This window comes from Canis aureus, chromosome 21, assembly GCF_053574225.1.
Source record: "Canis aureus isolate CA01 chromosome 21, VMU_Caureus_v.1.0, whole genome shotgun sequence".
Taxonomy (NCBI): Eukaryota; Metazoa; Chordata; class Mammalia; order Carnivora; family Canidae; genus Canis; species Canis aureus.
Genome location: NC_135631.1, coordinates 40,835,377 through 40,854,537, shown reverse-complemented (window position 1 = coordinate 40,854,537; position 19,161 = coordinate 40,835,377). Strand labels below are relative to the sequence as shown.

Here is a 19,161-nt window from a genome sequence, read left to right as displayed (position 1 = left end):
GGGGGGCGGTGCGCCCCGACCTGCGGCGCTTCAGGTCCGTCCCGGCGGCGGCGGCCATCGGCCCCCTGCGCTCTGCACTCGGTCCAGGGGTAGATTGGAGGGGAACGGGCAGGCCCTGAGAAAGAATCAGAGAAGCTAGATGATTTGTGACCATTAAAAAATGAAACATAAAAGATTATCTTTCCAAACAAATGGACCAACTCCGCCAATTTGTGGCGGACTCATTGGTGATTCACTGAGCCTTGCGTTGTCGAGGAACGATTAAAACTCTTCCCTTCCAGGCTGAGTTGCTAACTTCAGTGTCTAGTTTTTCTTCTGTCCCTGCAGGACGCTTAAGTCTTTGTCCCATCAAACAGGAAGCATCCGGTAACTCAGAGTGAATAATACCTCAGACACCACAGCTCCCTCTGTGGAGTGAAATCCTCTGATCCCAGCGTCGGTTGAAGAATTGGAAGTTCCTTACTCTAGAAGGTTTAACTTGTGTTCACGAAAACCAGAATGGAATGTTTTAATGATACGAAAACGTAAGCAATATATAGTTTAATGAAATTAACACGTACAACAATCTCATTTTTGCAAGGCTATGTGTATGGATAGGATCAGAAGATTAGTTTCCTCTAGGTCTTTTTTTTTTTTTTTTTTAAGATTTTAATTCATTTATTCATGAGAGACACAAAGAGAGAGGCAGAAGCAGACTCCCTGCAAGGAGCCAGATGTGGGACTCAATCCCAGACCCTGGGATCACGCCCTGAGCTGAAAGAGCTCAACCACTGAGCCACCCAGTCGTCCTTCCTATAGGTGTTTTTTAAATGTTCCATGATGATGTGTTCTTGGAATAATGGAATGAAAATGGAAAAAGTTATTTTGTAAACTGTCTTTATGAAGATGCATTATAAGAGATGTAGGTCTTTATAAATAGAGATGGATAATTCTTTTAGCTAACTCCCATTTTCAAAGAAAATAATGTCAGCTTGATAAGTCAAGAAATAGAAACATTGAGAAATCTCGAGTTACTGCTAAAAGATGTTACATCTTCAGACTGAGGTTAAAGATGGGGTCTTGTTCCTTTTTATTGTAAGCTCTTGGATATGGATTTTTTCCCCCCTTTTTAATATATATGCATACTTTACTAAATCTAACAGATTAGAGAGATGCCAGCGTGGCTCACTGGTTGAGCGCCTGACTTTGGCTCAGGTTGAGATCCCGATGTCCTAGGATCGAGTCCCGCATCGGGCTTCCCAGAAGGAGCCTGCTTCTTCCTGGGCCTGAGCCTCTGCCACTCTCTGTGTCTCATGAATAAATAAATAGATTTTTTTAAATAAATAAAAGATTAACAATGGCACTGAGGTATATTTTAGTGCCTATTTTCATCTAGGTTAACATATTTTTTCCAAGTTTACGCTTTCCCTTGACCACTAGGCAGTTAGAGCAAACAAATTAAACAACTAGCTAAAAGGTACTTTGAATAACAGGATCAAGTAGAAACACATTATGAATTGCTTAATGTAAAGCATGAGTTTTTTGTTGTTGTTTTTTTAATTGAGGGAATGAAAACACAGCTTCCTAATTATCGTGAACTGCATCATACTCTTTTTGGAATGGTCTTTTGGCTTCAATCCATTAACTGATTATATATCTTGTAGCACTGTGGGAACTGCATGAAAACAATTTCAAAGTCAGAGCTTTTGTATTTGGCGCCCTCTAGTGTAGTATTTTAAATGACAAAAGACAGGTTACCCTTGGTAAGTAAGCTGCTAGCCAGAAGATAAAATGTGCCTTTCAGTCCACCCTGGGGGGGACCTGGCTGGCTTAGTCAGTAGAGCATGTGATTCTTGATCTCAGGGTCATGACTTTGAGCCCCACGTTGGGCACAGAGATTATTTTTAAAATAAAATAAATTTCATCCTACCTTCCCAGTGTGATTGATCTTGCTTTTCGCGACATCCAAAGAGATTTACCCCTACTTGTACGTACACGTTATTTCCGTGACATTCCAGCTAGCCTGTGACCTTGCATCAGTTGCTTAATCTCCAGACTTCAATTTCCTTGTCTGTAAAATAAGGATGTTAATCACAGAGGCGCCTGGGTGGCTCAGTGGTTGAGCATCTGCCTGCCTTTGGCTCTAGGTGTGATCCTGAGGTCCTGGGATCGAGTCCCACATCAGGCTCCCTGCATGGAGCCTGCCTCCCCTCTGCCTATGTCTCTGTCTCTCTCTGTGTGTGTCTCATGAATAAGTAAATAAAATCTTTTTTTAAAAGGATGATAATCACAAGAACTGTATAGGGTTCCTCTGTGGGCTAAGTGAGCCATAACATGTAATATGGGTGCCCTGTACACAGTTGGAGCTCAATAATTGCTAGCCTTTAAAAATACATATAATAAGATCCAGCCAATTCTAAACATGCTTGGAGAGGGTATTCAGTCTTGACTTAAGTGTTAAATCTGCTAGTTTGGGAATGTGAAGAATGTTAAAGAGCAGCTTAAAAATAAAGAAAAGCCTAGGCATGACTCTAATCTCTGGTCCCATCTTACTGAATCGGTTCATGCCAATTCTCCAGTCTGGAAACATATTTCTTTGCATCCTTCACAGTGCCTGTAATTACACACCCTTAAAAGTATTTGTTGTTTTAATGTCTAAGGTAAATGGTTCTATGGTGGTAAATCTTAGAAGATAAAAGACCCAGAATGATAGAAGGGGAGAAAAGCCTGAAAAATTTGAAGATTTGGAATCAGACTTTAAGCTGGAAGCCATGTGAATTAAGATTTACAAATTTTTTTCCTGCATGGGCAGACATGGATTCTGAAGCTTAACATCACTACATCCTGGCTTACCCCTAAGAACCAAATTACCTAAAGAAAGCATTGGGTGCTTCTGACACTTACGGGAGCCCCTCTGGGGTCTTTGGCTGGTCCCCCAACAAATGTTGCCATGCAAGTTTTCCGGTGTCTTATATTAGACAAGTCAAAATTGTTCCCCCTCCCCTTCCACTGTTTGAATGCTAAACTAGATTAATTTCCTCATGAACCAGCTAACCATTATTGAGCCTCTATTATAAGCTTGGACATTATGCTGAGTACTAGACATACATTAGTTCCCACAACCTCAATCCAGTAAAGTAGGGAACATTCTCCCTGTTTTCCAGAAGAGAAAATCATATTAGGTCCCCCAGATAGTAAGTGTTAGAGCCAGACCTCCAACCTGAGTCAGCTTCTAGAGCCCACAGCCTCAACATGACATCAGAAACACTCCCCAAAGGGAGAACGGTGAGTTAATGCAGTCCTCAGAAGTGCAAGGAGAATCTCACAACTCCTTTCAGGCAGTAAGACATCAGTTCTGAGGCTTTCTCCTTTTCAAGCATACCCACCTATCTCGCCCTGCCATGATGATTATTAGAACCTGGGATGGCTCACATAGGGTTGGCACCTTGCAGTTTTTCAAAGTTGACCCATGGGGTATCTCCTGTTCTCTTCCAGAAAACTTTTTGCATTCATCATGCACTAAACCCCAAAGCTGGGGCAGCAAGTTCTTTTCTGGCAGAAGATGACAGCTGTGGTTATTTACCCCGCAGGGGATATACTGCAAATCCCCAGCCTTACAGCTGGGAACACTGAGATCTGGCTTTGCAAGCATATAAAACAAATCTTGACAAAGAGGGAGGGGTGTGCACACACTGGCCATCCTGGTCACAGCACGTTAGGCAAGGAGCTCTTCCCCCGGAAGAGACTGAGGGGAAGAGACTGAGGCGGAGGCAAAAGCACAGTTTTGAACGCCGAAACCACACTCCGCAGGCCCTCAATCAGGCAGGCCTTCCAGCACTTGGGCTCATTCACTTAGACCCAAGCATGTGGTCTCCTAATTTCCTTTCTTCTCCTTAACCCTCCCCCCACACCCTTGTCCTTAAATGCTTTCTCCAGGATTACACCTTAACCTCTTTGTAGGATCCCAGTGAATGCCAAGGCTTGTGTGGGTGGAAGATTCTAAAAGCCACAGACACTGCCATGGGGGGAGGGGGGAGGCCACCCAGAAGATAGAAGGGCCACAGCGTGAGGACATATGACCTCTTTCATCCCGGTGGGGTTTTTGTTGTTTTCTAAAGCCTGCTATTCCTGCAGGGCACTTCACCAGAAGCCATGGTTTCTGGAACTTAGGAAAAAGCAGAAGTACTAACAGTTGTCCATACGTGTGTTCTCTGCAAGAGTTTCAACAAAACTAGGTTGTCTTAAGGAAGGTCTTATATTTAAACAAGTCTCAGTTTCTCCCACAGTAAACTAAGTTTCAGGTTTGAAAAGCAGCTGAAGCCTAGCACCTCAGCCTTCATGTTCTCCAGAACCAAGAAGTTTCGCAAAATGATGGAACGGATCAGATTTGAAAGTTGTGACTAAATGTAATTCCAGAAGAATTAAACCTCGTCCATTCTCAATGATCTGTGCTAGGGGACAGGATCCCAAGATGGAACTCCAGTGGGACCTTAATTCCATCTTCATTTACATCTGGTTTTATGAGGCATTGTGGTAATTAACATTTTCAGTTGGGTGTGTCTGCGGTCTGGGGAATTTACAGCTGTTTACAGCAAATAGCAAAGCTACTCAGTGAAGATGCTGACAGGGCTAGAATGCTGTCAAATGACTTTTCCAGCCTCTCGACCAACTCTGCTTCCCGAGGGCTGGAAACAAAGATGGGCTGTCCCCTCATAGGAAGGTGTAAATCCCACTGCTGCTGTGGTGTGCCTTTTTAGACTTTTTTTTTTTTTTTTTGAAAAATAGACTCTTTTTGAAATACCAGTTGCCCTGACCATGGTATCAGAGAATAACCTTGGAAGTTGTGAGGGAATTCTCAGACACGACAAGCCTTCGAGCAGGTATTATTTTAATCTGGAAGGAGCCTGGAAGGTTACATACTTCCACAAATAGACCAGAGCTGCTAATTAACTTGGGTGAGGAGAGATTCACCCACCTCTCTTTAAATGATGACCTACCGGTTATAGATTATTAAGGGGTTCAATTCAGCATGACCGGTGAAGGCCATAGACTTGAGACCGTGGCTGGAATCTAGCCACCGAGCAACTCAGCTCAGGTCAGCCTATTTTGTGTTCCTGAGAGACCTCCAAAAAGCAGAATTTCTATTAAGAAGTTGCTGCTCCATGTCTTTAGTCATCCTGCGTGTTAATATATGAATAATTTTAATTCTCACTAACTCATTTGAATTCATGCTAACTAGCAGATGTAGCCTGGAATTTACCATATTGCTGGAGAGGCTACATAGCAAGATGGCTTGTTCAGGCAGCCCTCCTACACAAAACCTTGGCACCACTTGCACAAATTCTGAATTGTGTAGGGGGAGAACCTAAGTATACATGGTCTGCTGAAAATGCCAGAGGAATTTCCACAGCTTCTTCACCATCCTTATTATGTAACATGCCCTGTCTGGATTAAGGGCTCACTTTTGATTGCAGAGGTAAAACTGGACCCTTGTGCCCATAAACACAGAAAGCATGACTAACTCAATTGTATGTTCTTTCCAAACAGCACATTTGTTTTCTGGCCAGAAAGTGGGAACATGGTTCTAGTAAAGGTTTAGCTCTATATTACTTAGGATACAAGTTCAACAACTAACAAAAAAATGTCAGGGGCCCAGGTTTTTTCTCTCACTGTGCCACCACTCCTGTTATATGCCTCCTGTTTCATTTTCCAAAATAGCTGCTCCAGCTCCAACGCTCGCATCAATATCCCAGCAGAAAAGGAGACAATGAAGACATTTTCTAAGCGTGACAATCTGGAGTTATACACCAACTTCTGCCCCCATCTAGCTGCAAGGGAGGCTGGGAAGCTGGGTGACCGTGTATCTGGCTAAAAGTTCTATTATATAAGAAAAGAATTACAGACTAGAGGACAACTAGTAGTTTCTGCTGCAGTTCCCTTCCGGTGGTTTTCTGTTCCAAACCTACTTGATGAATAATTCAAAATGCTGAGCTAGAAGCCCCCTGAATTCCCTGTGTGCAGATACTGAAAACAAGAAGCAGTTTTACTCTTACTGCTTTTAGATAGCATGGATAATACATGGTTATTCTTGGGGAAAACAGAAAATACAAATCAGTAAGAATTTAAGAATTAGCATCCTTATGAATCTGTTGTACACCTGAAACCCAATATTACACTGTATATTAACGAATTTACATAAAAACTTTTTTTAAAGTACCCTTAGGCTCCATCCCCCTATAATAAGGATGTCAGGATTCTGAGGTCTGTCCTGATAGACTTGTGTGATACAAACATAGATGTTGAATCTCAGGGTGGGAATTTACACTGCATGATGGTGGCGATAAATGACCTATATCACTGGGCGGGGCAGGTAGGGTGGGGTGAGAACTTTAGCCTGTCCTGCAACTGGAAGAAAACAGAGAAACTTGGATTTTAGCTCTACCTCTTCATTGCCCCTTTCATGACCCTGAGCTAGTAGCAGACTCCTAGTGTTTCCATTTCCCCATCCATAAAATATACCTTTATTTTCTCAATCCCCATTACAAGTCAGTTACAAGAATCAAGTCTTCCTTCTTGGATTCCTTTAAATACTCTCTTAGGTGCCCTCTATGTGACAGGTATTGAGAATAAGACACACTTGTTCACTATCCCCCCGGAGTAGAATCTAATGTGTGATGCACATCAACATCTCTTGAGGAGTACCAGCTGGGAAACATATGTCAAGGATTACTATCAAGGAGTGTCTACCAATCATCATAGTGTTCCGTGGCCCTTCACACTCTTTGCCAAGGCCAAAGTGGAGGAAGAGGTCGGAGATAAAGCAGTCAGAAGGGAGGATGTGGTCTGGCCTGGGCAGGCTGCCATTTTACCAAACGCAAATCAGCCCTAAGTCTACTGTGATACTCATCAGCATTTTCTAGTTACATCTAGTTGTCTCTGTCTTCCACCTTCTGACAGGGAAGTAGGAAAATCAGAGGTTTGCAGAAGTTGGTAAAAACTCATGTCAGGAGGCAGAGTTCCATTTCTAGATCCAAGAAAAACTTCCTGTTTTGTTAAGACCCTTCTTAGGAGCGGAAACCAGCTCACTCAGATGAAAACCACAATGAATAATTTCACTGATTTGTACCGTATGTTAAGCAAACCCAAAATCCCAAGAGAAGGTTGTGAATAAGAAGAGAAACTCAGAAGGGAACTGTCAGATGTCAACCCCCACTGAGGAGGGCTCCTCCTCACTTCCTCCTTCACCACTCCCTGAAGAACGGTAGCCAACAATGGCATGGAGTAACTTTGGGAGGGATGTGACGCAAAGGCAATCTGGCACAAGCCTCAGGGGCTTGCTCAAGAACTGCATAACTCCGATTGCTCATCCTCTCTCCAGATGGAGTTTCCTTTTCTGCACAAAGATCTCGAAGAGCTGCCTCACTAGCCTCTCCTCTACCGCAGTAACGAAGTCCAGAACCTTCGTTTAACACATTAACAGGGATTGGGATCACTGCCTTCATTACGTAGTGGATGCTGGTTGGTGGTGGAGTGGGAGGTAGAGACACAGAAATCCTGCTCCAGGACCCTGGTTGGTAGAGGCTCTGACATTTGGAGTTGTATCACCGGAGTCTTTGGTCTCCACCATCCTGGCCAGGGAAGAAAAGGCACAAAGAACTCTCACATGCTCTTCTGTGGTGTCCCTTCTGTCTCAGGAGTTGGACAAGAACAAAGTACAGAGGGGCTGGGGTGGATGGGAGGAGAGTCGTAAGTCTTGCTGAGCAGTAAATGCCTCTGCCCTAGCAGCCCTGTAAAGCTAAGTGCATGCTACGACGTGCATTGGCAGCTCAGAATCCCAGACCACGAAAAGATCATTTGAATCCACGTCTGCTGAGATGTCTCATCTAAAGGTCTTTCTTGATCATTTCCTGAGTAACCGGCAGTTCTCAGGTCAAAAGTAGCCCGCTCCATTTAAGCTGGGTTCTACATAAGGGCTTTACCTCAACCCCCACCTCTGACCATTTTTGTTTTTTAATAGGAAGTCTTTTTTTGTTTGTTTGTTTAAGATCTTATTTATAGGGAGAAGGAGAAGCAGACTCCCCTCTGAGCATGGAGCCCAACTCGGGACTTGATCCCAGGACTCTGAGATCATGATCCCAAAGGCAGACACTTAACCAACTGAGCCACTCAGGTACCCCTATTCCTGTTTTTTATGTACTTAAGTCTCCAGCCTCACAGTGTTGTTGGGATACGGACATTGCTTGGTGTCCCTGGAAGCAGAGGTCAGTCGTTGGAATCAAAGCTGAATTTTTTAGTCATGGAATTTTAAGCCGTTCACATTCAATTCCATAAAAATGCCAACATCAGACTGGAGGATTGTTCTCTCAAAGACTGTTGACCAAATTGTTCAGAATATATTATGATTCAGGCCTCCTCTTGCCGTTGACTCATGTCTGACTCTTGTCCCGTGTTTTTATGCCAAGGGAGGATGCTCTGTATTCACCAGCAATTATATATACATACAGCTCATGCACACGTGGATTTCTCACGAATGAACTTGCATGCCCTGGCCAGGGGGCTAGAAGTTAGGAAATAACACTTAGCTCCTCTGCCCTGCGCCCCTTGCTCCTCGCTTTGGGGATGTTTGCAAATCCACCAGAAAGGCAGGCGAGAAGCAAGGGGAACGCAGCTCAGCCCCGCGGCCCACTGATTTCATGGGGTGGTTCTCCGCCCTTTTGTTTTACTTGGCCTGCTGCGGAGCTGTTTGGGGACTTAGGAGGTTCTCCAACCACGAGGCCCTTTGCAGACCTGATTTCCCCTTGCAATGACACATTAGCCTCCCTTCAAATGTAGCAATTATAAATTCCTGCCTGGGGAGCAGCAATTGCTTTGAATTACACACTATTTGAATAAACCAGTACAGGATTAACAAGGCCTTATTGTTCTACAATCCTTTACTGAAACTCTGCTCTAGCAATTTCTGGTGACATTGTATTTCCCTGCCTAGCATTGGACTGTGCAAAGGAACACTTTCCACATTTTAATTGGTCCTTTCAGTTGTGTGTAATAAAAACCTCTGGTTACCATTCTACCAACAGCACAGAACAGAAAGAAATAATACTGCCAGGTTTTCTCTGTTCATTTTTTTTCCCTCTTTGGCACCCCTACTAGAATTCCACATTTTAAGTTCCTCAGATTTGAGAAGTTAAATATTGCTTCCTGACTGCTGTGCATACATGCAAATACACACACTGTACACACACAACGTAGGGTTCTCTCTCTTACATTATGTGTATCTGCTATTTGCAAGAGACCTCGGGAGCACGGAATGAATTCAGTAATCCTCCTTGGTTTGCAACAACTCTCTTCATTGCCCTGGAAAGGCTACTCTAAATGGGTTTTTCTGATAACCCAAGAAAACAGTTTATATTTAGTCCATTAAACACACGCTTCTTGCTCATTCACTTTTTACTCAATAAGAATAAATCAACTAAAATTTACTTTCTAACCAAAATTATTTCTAACAGAACTGAAAGGGAATCTCTTTATAATGAAAGGTTTAGGGGGAATCCCTTGGTGGCTTTAGCATCTGCCTTCGGCCCAGGACCTGATCCTGGAGTCCCAGGGGACGAGTCCCGCGTCGGGCTCCCTGCATGGAGCCTGCTTCTCCCTCTGCCTGTGTCTCTGCCTCTCTCTTTCTCTCTCTGCCTCTCATAAATAAATAAATAAAATCTTTAAAAATTTACTCTTAAAAGTGTTGAGGCCACAGTATCATTTATCCACAAAATAGGCCTTTATAAAAGGCTGCTGATTCAGTGAATATAAAACCAATGAATTAGGGACGCCTGGGTGGCTCAGCGTTTGAGCGTCTGCCTTCTGGCTCAGGGCAAGATCCTGGAGAACCCGGGATCAAGTCCCACGTCGGGCTCCCTGCATGGAGCCTGCTTCTCCCTCTGCCTGTGTCTCTGCCTCTCTCTGTCTCTCATAATAAATAAAATCTTTAAATAAAAAAACAAACCAATGAATTAGGCTATAACAGAGTCTTTTCTAGCTGGTTTTAGGCAAGTTAACTCTAATAAAGATGATGAAGATAGAAAGCCAGCTTGAACCAAGAACATTCTGTATTCTATTAATAGGTAATAAAATGAATTCTATGCAACTGCTGATTGAAAATTTTAATTATTTACATAAAACTAGGCCCACATAACTATCACTCCAAAAACAATAGCACAATATTTTTATTTTCTTTTTTCAAGATTTTTAGGTAATCTCTACACCCAACATGGGGCTCAAACCTGCAACCTTGAGATCGAGTCACATGCTCCACCGACTGAGCCAGCCAAGTGCCACAATAGCACATTTTTTTTTTAAGATTGATATTTATTTTGGGGAGGGGTAGAGGATATCAAGTGGACTCTGTGCTGAAAATGGACCCAGATGTGGGGCTCGATCCGACAACTCTGAGATCATGACCTGAGCCGAAAGCAAGTCTGACACTTAACAGTCTGAACCACCCAGGCGCCCCCGCACAAAATTTTAAAAATAGGCTTTGATGGAATTTACAAAGTTATAGTCTTTACCCATTTGTCTCCAAACCATCTTTTCAGATTTTGTACCTACATTGAAATTCTTGTGCCAGAAAGGAATTGGATGATATTTCAGATGTAGCTATAAGAAGTATGATAAATTATTTTAAGATACATTTCAGAGAGAGAGAGTACACTCACACACGTACAGATAGGGGTGGAGGGCGGGAGGGGCAGAAGGAGAGAAGATCCCAAGCAGACTGCACTGAGTACAGAGCCCAACTCAAGGCTGGATCCCAGGACCCTGAGACCGTGACCTGAGCCAAAATCAAGAATCAGATGCCTAACCGACTGAGCTACCCAGGTGCCCCGATGGATTATTATTATCATTACCTTTTAATCATTAGAGGGCCATGAATTCAATTTTAAAAAGCTAGGTCTAGGGACACCTGGTGGCTCAGCGGTTGAGCATCTGCCTTTGGCTCAGGGCGTGATCCTAGAGTCCTGGGATCGAGTCCCACATCGGGCTCCTTGCAGGGGGCATGCTTCTTCCTCTGCCTATGTCTCTGCCTCTCTATGTGTCTTTCATGAATTAATAAATAAAAATCTTAAAAAAAAAAAAAAGCTAGGTCTACAATCTGCACTGAAAGGATTAATCTGTAAATATTTTAATATTTTCATTTATAAACCTATGAGCTACTTTCTCCCATTTTGCAAACCTCAGACTTCTTTGAAGCGTTTCTCCTCTTAGAAAAAAATAAATAGAAATGGGTTGCTGCTGCTGTTCATGATTTCTTCAGTAAGGAGATAAGAGTGAATCTTTTTAGGGACCTTGTTTTAGGATGGAAGCGTGGTTGAAATCCTGGGACCCGTGACTGAAATTAAGGAAGCATTATATTATGGACACCTATCTCAAAGGTAGCATCAACAAGGACACTCAGTAAGCTCAAGGCTGAGGCCCAAAATCACACAGGATTTGTACACGATCAATAGATAGTGTGAATTATCCTAAAGAGATGTTGGGGCACCGAGGTGGCTGAGTAGTTGAGCATCTGCCTTTGGCTCAGGTGGTGATCCTGGGGTCCTGGGATCGAGTCTGGGTGGCTCAGCGGTTAAGCATCTGTCTGGGCTGGTGCTGGGCCCCCGGGGCCGCGGCTCCCCACCACTAACCGCCCCCTGAGCACCCCCCCGCCCCGGGCTCCCGCGTCGCAGCGTTTTCTCCCTTCCCTTCCACTGCCCCGCGGCTGTCTTGTGCCTCAGTTTCCCTCCTTCGGCCCGCAGACCCGCCCCCTAGCCCGGGTTTGTCTCCCTGCCGGCTGCAGGCCTCTCCCCCGCCTTCCACCAGCTGGGGCTCCGCGCGCGGCGCAGGTGCCCAGGCCCGGCTCCCGTACCCCAAGACGCTGGGAACCGCATCCTAGCTTGCACCCCCCGCCCCCCGCTGAGCCCACCTGCTCGTCCCTCCAGTACCAGCCTCACGAGGTAGTGCCACTGCCTCCCCCTGCCCGCCCAGCCCCGGGGGTGCGCTCCTCGGCGGGCCGTGGGAGCCGGAACATTCCCCAGCAGTGACGCGGCTAGGGCTTGGCAGAGAAAGACTTGTCCTAACTATCTTGAGAAACACATGTGGTCTTTCTTATCAAACCTGGTTTGTTCTTGGAAAAGAGAGCTCCTGGCTCTACCCCAGCGGTCTACGGCTTTTTAACAACTGCTGAAACAAAACGAAATGGAAAAGTTCGAGTGTTAAGAATAAGTGAAATTACTTGGCCTGCAGATTTCGTGGAATTTCCCCAAATCATTTACCCAGGCTCGAGCCTTGGTAACGGTTTCAGCTCAAACTGGGACTTGTTTCTCTTCGCTTAGAAGCAATCCCGGAGTCCTGCTGTAGACTGTGTTACCAGGAGTCTGCAAGTTTATACTACGAATTTTCTGTCATTTTTTCCCCTCTTCATTTGTTCGTATGCACGCGCTGCCCACGAGGAGGAGGAGGGAATAATATCTGGCACAGGTGGCGGTTTTCCTAAATTTCTGAGGTTTATTTTTATTGTTTTTAACTTGCTAAGATTTTTGCTTAACGCCTCTCTCTCTTTTTTTTTTTTTAATTTTTTTTTTTTTTTTTTTTTTTTTTTTATGATAGTCTCACAGAGAGAGAGAGAGAGAGGCAGAGACATAGGCAGAGGGAGAAGCAGGCTCCATGCACCGGGAGCCCGACGTGGGATTTGATCCCGGGTCTCGAGGATCGCGCCCTGGGCCAAAGGCAGGCGCCAAACCGCTGCGCCACCCAGGGATCCCTCTTTTTTTTTTAAGATTTTATTTATTTATTAATGAGAGACACACAGGGGGTGGGGTGGGGCAGAAACACAGGCAGAGGGACAAGCAGGCTCCATGCAGGGAGCCCGACGTGGGACTCGATCCCTGGTCTCCAGGATCACGCCCTGGGCTGAAGACAGATGCTTAACCGCTGAGCCACCCAGACTCCCGGTACTTACACTTATTTAATGATGACTACACCCCTTGGAAAACCGGGCGCTGGGAGAGGTTAGCAATTCATGCAAGGTCACCCATACAGCAGCACAGCTAGAATTTGAGCCCCGAGCCTTTTTTAAAAAATATTTTATTTATTTATTCATGGTAGACACACAGAGACACAGGCAGAGACACAGGCAGAGGGAGGAGAGGCTCCACGCAGGGAGCCCGACGTGGGCCTCGATCTCAGGACCCTGGAATCACGCCCTGGGCCGAAGGCAGGTGCTCAACCGCTGAGCCACCCAGGCACCCCAAACCTCGAGCCTTCTGGTGCCAGGTGCATTTCTGTTCCCAATCCTAATGTGTAGGCTTCTTCTCCACACCAGGCGGTTGTCAGATGCCAACGGGGTGTCCCACAATCCAACTCAATTCTGAGACGATCTACCTGGAAAGAGCATCCTGTCGCACAGGTGAAGGGCTGTCCTACGGCAGTGCTCTCCCTGCCCACCCCACCACCACCCTTCAGGGGACAACTGCAAGCAAGTACAGGTTGTCACTTGTACTTCTGACCAAGTGACTATAGATTGGAGGTTCTAACTACCCCCTCCCTGTGTTCCGTTAATTTGCTAGAGCAGCTCACACAGCTCAGTTTACCTAGCAGATGGGTGACTTACTGTGTAACTCAGGAACAGCTGGATGGAACAGATGCATAGAGCGAGACACGGAGAAAGGAAGCAGAGTTCCCATGTCCTCTCTGGGCGCGTCACCCCCTCACAACTCCACCTGCTTAACTGGAAGCTCTCTGAACTCCTTTTGGGGTTTTATGGAGGCTTCATTACTGAAGCATGATTGATTACATCATTGGTCGCCGGTGATGGCCCCCACCCTCCAGCCCCTCTCCCCACCCTCAGGACAAGGCCATGGGTCTGAAATATTCCAACCCTTTAATCACCTGATTGTTCTGGCAACCAACCCCCATCCTAAGGTAGGGATCTAAAAGCCACCTTGGGTTGTTTTTTTTTTTTTTTTTTTTTTTCCTGGACCTTTTGAAAAGTTTATTTAAATTCAATTAATTAACATAAAGTGTATTATTAGTTTCAGACGTAGAGTTCAGTGATTCATCAGCCTTACATAACACCCAGTCAAAAGTCACCTTGTTACCATAACAAGACACCTTTATGGATCTTACTGCCTACAAAACGCCAAGGGGTTTCGGACGGAGCCCTGTGCCAGGACTAGAGTCAAAGGCCAAATAGGTATTTCTTAGTGTGACTCGCAGTGTCACTCCAGGTATAAGCTCTTGAACCTGGGCCAGTCGGGGCTCCCTGGGTGGCTGAGCCCATTAAGGTGGAAGGGTCCTGGGTCCCTGCCCAGCAGGGAGTGCTTCCCTCCCCTCTCCTCCTCCCCCGCCCCTGTGCTCTCTCAAACTCTGCCAAATAAATAAAAATCTTAAAAAAAAAAAAAAAAAAAAAAAAGCACGAGCCGAGAGGTCCCAGTATGCCCTTGGTCTCCACGCCGCCCCCAGGCGCCGTATGTTTGCGGGGCCTCTCCCGGGCTTGCGGGATCTCAGGCACGCGGCCCCCGCACCGACGGGAGGGCAGGGCTGCCGCGTGGCCCGTGGCCGCAGCCACTGGTCCGGGGGGGGGGGGGGGGGCTTCTCTGGCCCCGACGGGCCGGTCGGTGAGGACCAAGCCTCCCGCCTGGGGGTGCCGTCCACCAGCTGGGAGGCCTGTGCGTGGGTCCCTGGGATCCGGGAAGCCCCAGCTTGGGGTTCAGGCCCAAGCCTTCAGTCTTCCTATTTACAGCCAGACTCAGAGAAGCCCCTTGTCCTGTGTCAAAGAGCTGGTTAACGGCAAGGCCAGGACCGGGCTTTCCGGGCCGCCGGCCACGCAAGCTGGAGACAGGAGTCGCTTTTCGTGCCAGGGCTTCTGAGGGTGGGCTGCTGAACCTGTGGCTTTCGCTTCTATATCTGTTTTTTATTTTTATTTTTTTTATTTATTCATCAGAGACACGAAAGAGGCAGAGACACAGGCAGAGGGAGAAGCAGCCTCCCTGCAGGGAGCCCGATGCGGGACTCGATCCCGGGACCCCGGGGTCACCCCTGGGCCGAAGGCAGACGCTCAACCACTGGGCCCCCCAGGTGCCCTCATCTCTGTACCTTAATTTCTGACACGGAGCGGCAAAGCAGGCCTAGGTAAAAGGGTGACACATGGTGCTTACAAGGAGCCAACTGTCCTGGAGGAGTTCCTGCTACCACACGCCTTTGGCAAGGGCCCGCACTTTGGGAGTCTGTTAACCGCTGTGGAGGCCAGCGCGGTATTCGCATAGTGTGATCTAACCTACACCACAAGGCCAAAGCCGTCTGGGGGGCGTCTGGGGGGCTCAGCGGTTGAGCACCTGCCTTCGGGCCAGAGTGTGATCCCGGGGTCCTGGGATCGAGTCCCGCATGGGGCTCCCTGCATGGAGCCTGCTTCTCCCCCTGCCTGTGTCTCTGCCTCTATCTGTGTGTCTCTCATGAATAAATAAATAAAATCTTTTTTTAAAAATGGGGCAGCCAGGGATCCCTCGGTGGCTCAGCGGTTTAGCCCCTGCCTTCAGCCCAGGGCGTGATCCTGGAGCCCCGGGATCGAGTCCCACGTCGGGCTCCCTGCATGGAGCCTGCTTCTCCCTCTACCTGTCTCTCTCTCTCTCTCTCTCTTTCTTTCTCTCTCTCTCTCTTTCTCTGTGTCTATCATGAATAACTAAATAAAATCTTAAAAAAAAAATAAAAAGACCAAAGCCATCTTACAATGAGAACAAAACTTTGAGCATTCGCTCCACACCAGAGACTGCTCTAAGGAAGCGCTTTCTGTGCACTAATTTATTCAGTGCACCCTGCCGACCCTGTCAACTCTAACCTACACCCTGTCAACTCTAACCTACCTCATCATCTGCATTTTACAGATAAGGAAGCTGAGCCACAGAGAGGTCAAGTAGCTTCCCCAAGGTCGCATAGCTCGGGAGAGGCAGAACTAAGGTCCGGAGAAAGTATCTGCTTCTAGTGTCTGCACGCCTAACCCCTGCGCCAGACTGGCTTTCATGGGATGTGGGGTATGGGAGTTTTTGAAGACACCCAGAAAGACCTAGGGATTTGGATTTTTTCTTCAGGGAGAAGAGACAGAACCAGTTATCACAGACATCTATATTATTTTTATTGTTAAGATTTTATTTATTTATTCATGAGCGAGGCAGAGACACAGGCCGAGGGAGAAGCAGGCTCCCTGCAGGGAGCCCGACGCGGGACTCGATCCCAGGTCTCCAGGATCACGATTTGAGCCAAAGGCAAACGCTAAACCACTGAGCCCCCCAGGTGCCCCCAGAGCTCCATATTCGTAGGTTCAGTCACCCACCCAGGGGAGACCATGCACAACCTTGATAGCCTACAGTCAGCTTTAGGGAGCTTTTCACTTTGCTTTTCATTTTAAATGGTGAGGAACTGCTATCTAACCCCTGTGGTTTCTGGGCCACTCTCCAAGGGCTATAAAGTCACCTCAGTTCCCAGGTTAAAGTTCAGAGCAGATAAGGTGCCCAGGAACACAGAGAAGGAACCAAATAAAACTACCAACAAAATAGAAGTTTGGCAAGTTTCAGATCTTGTTGCATAACGCCTTGCTTGGGAAGAGATACTCAAAAATCAACAAAAGGAGGAACAACAGGATGTTAAAAAACACTTTTATTATGTTTTTAGAAGTTTACTGCCAGATTATTTCTACCAAAAAAATAACATGCCTCCTCCCTCCAAACTACACAATTTGGGGTTTGCCGGGAATTTTGTGGAATGTTTTTTGGACCAAAACCTAAGTTCCCACCAAATTCATTTTCAAAAAGAACGTCCCAGAGCTGATCCCGCAGACAGGGAACAAGGCTCCTGGATGGGAACAGGGGCCCTGCGGCCCTATCGTGAGTGGCACGTCCCCTGAGCTTTGGCCTGGACACCAGCGCCCGTGGAGCCCCCTCCCCGTGCACACGCAGATGGCAGGTCACCCGCTGACGGCCTCTGTCCCAAGGGCCAGGGATGCAAAATGCCAGCTGATCGTGCAGCCCGCACACAAAGAGGGGCTCCGATCCCAGACCCCCAGCATCTAGCGCTGTGACCTCTCTGAAGCTCCATTTCCTCATCCATGAAATGAGTGCTAAAATACAATCAGGATTGTCGTGAGGCTTTTTTTTTTTTTTTAAGATTTTATTTATGGGCAGCCCGGGTGGCTCAGTGGTTTAGCACCACCTTCGGCCCAGGCCCTGATCCTGGGGTCCTGGGATCGAGTCCCGCGTCGGGCTCCCTTGCATGGAGCCTGCTTCTCCCTCCTCCTGTGTCTCTGCCTCTCTCCCTGTGTCCTTCATGAATAAATAAATAAAACCTTTAAAAAAAGAGAGCAAGAACCTTTACATTTAACTGCAGAGTTAGGACAGTCGAACAGAAATGCCGCTGATGTCAGAAAACCATGCCATGTGCCAAAGGAGCAGCGTGGACAGTGCATGTCTCAGAGGCTGGGAGGTGAGAGCACCCGCCACCCCATCTTTGGCTGGGCTTTGGGGCTCCTGTTTCAGAGAATGCAAGTATCTGTATATTCCAAAGAAGTTTATAGTTTGTAGGAGGAGTGACGGGTGGAGGTTATTTCATATTTTTATTTTTTTTTTAATTTTTATTTATTTATGATAGTTACAGAGAGAGAGAGAGGCAGAGACACAGGCAGAGGGAGAAGCAGGCTCCATGCACCGGGAGCCTGACGTGGGATTCGATCCCGGGTCTCCAGGATCGCGCCCTGGGCCAAAGGCAGGCACCAAACCGCTGCGCCACCCAGGGATCCCGGGTGGAGGTTATTTCAAAATGTGAGGCCCTGTTGACAGCTGAGCATGATCGTGTGTGTGTGTGTGTGGACTCTCGAGAATTGCTGTTCCTTGTTCGGGAAGCTTCAGGAGCCAGCTTCCAGCATCCGAGGTGGCCCATAAGGCCGATGTCTGTTGTCCTTGCCCGACGATGGTTGATTAGCTATGTGTACAAGGAGCAGCAGTTTGAAACAGCTCCTCCCAAGGCCGGAGAGCCAATGTGGGGTGACCCTCCCCAGAAGAAGCACTTTCTAGATGGACACTTGGCGGGCAGGACTTGCTTTGGGATTTGAGTGAGCACACGCTTCCTTAAGCAGCAGAAGCCATGGGTACGACTTAGAGGCACGGGCCTCCCGGTCCCCACGTGAGTTAGAGTCTCACCTGTTTCTCCCGGGGCGGCCTCACTAAGCTGCCACATGGACGCCCCGACTCCTGCTCAGGAAGCTTCTGTCCCTGGCTCTTAGTCTCCTTATGGTGAGGTCAGAGCATTATTTCCCTTCTGCTCCGAGTGTCCCTCCCAAAGACAGAAATGTAGGCCTGTATTAGGGTTCACCAGGAAAACAGAACTAATAGGATGTATATATACAAAGGGATTTCTTTTCAGGAGTGTGCTCATGCCGTTGGCCAGGCTTGGCAGGCCCAAAATCTGAAGTGGGGGGGCCGGCCGGCTGGAGACTCAGGAAACGGTTGCAGTTCAAGTATAAAGGCTCGGCCCGCAAGCCGGCAAGGGCCAGTATTGCAGATGAAGTCTGAAGGCAGGCTGCCAACAGAATTTCCTCTTGCCCAGAGGAGGGTCAGCCTTTTGTGCTGATCAGGCCTTCAACTGCTTGGACGAGGCCCACCCACATTATGGAAGGCAACCTGCTTTATTCCAAGCCCACTGGTTTCATGGAAATCTCATCCAAAACGTCCTTACAGAAACAACCAGAAAAAATCTAACCAACTCTCCCAGGCACTGTGGCCAATCCACGTTGACACATAAAGTTCAACATCATAGGGCCTTCTTTCTTTCTTTTTTTGGTTAAAGATTTTATTTATTCATGAGAGACACAGGGAAAGAGAGACAGAGACACAGGCAGAGGGAGAAGCAGGCTCCATGCAGGGAGCCCGACACAGGACTCGATCCCAGGTCTCCAGGGTCAGGCCCTGGGCTGAAGGCAGGTGCTCAACCACTGAGCCACCCAGGTGTGCCATCACAGGGCCTTCTTACTAAGTGATGGGGGAATTGTCCCACGTCCTTGTGCTCTGACTTCACCCACTTCCAGGTCAGTCAGTTCACTATAGGCTACCTCCACCCCCCTGGCCTCCTGACCTAATATGGTTTCCCTTGGGGGTCAGGGATGGGGGAAGT

General features: G+C 47.1%; 1 protein-coding gene across 1 annotated transcript in view; it reads left to right on the top strand.

Moving 5' to 3' along the window:
* Positions 1-1,908, top strand: part of LOC144292067 (uncharacterized) — a 30,965-nt gene extending 29,057 nt beyond the window's left edge. The window contains exon 5 of the mRNA XM_077861786.1: positions 328-1,908. Within this exon, the coding sequence (XP_077717912.1) occupies positions 328-370 (43 nt within the window). The 3' untranslated portion in view covers positions 371-1,908. The remainder of the gene's footprint in view (positions 1-327) is intronic.
* Positions 1,909-19,161: the final 17,253 nt, after the last annotated feature.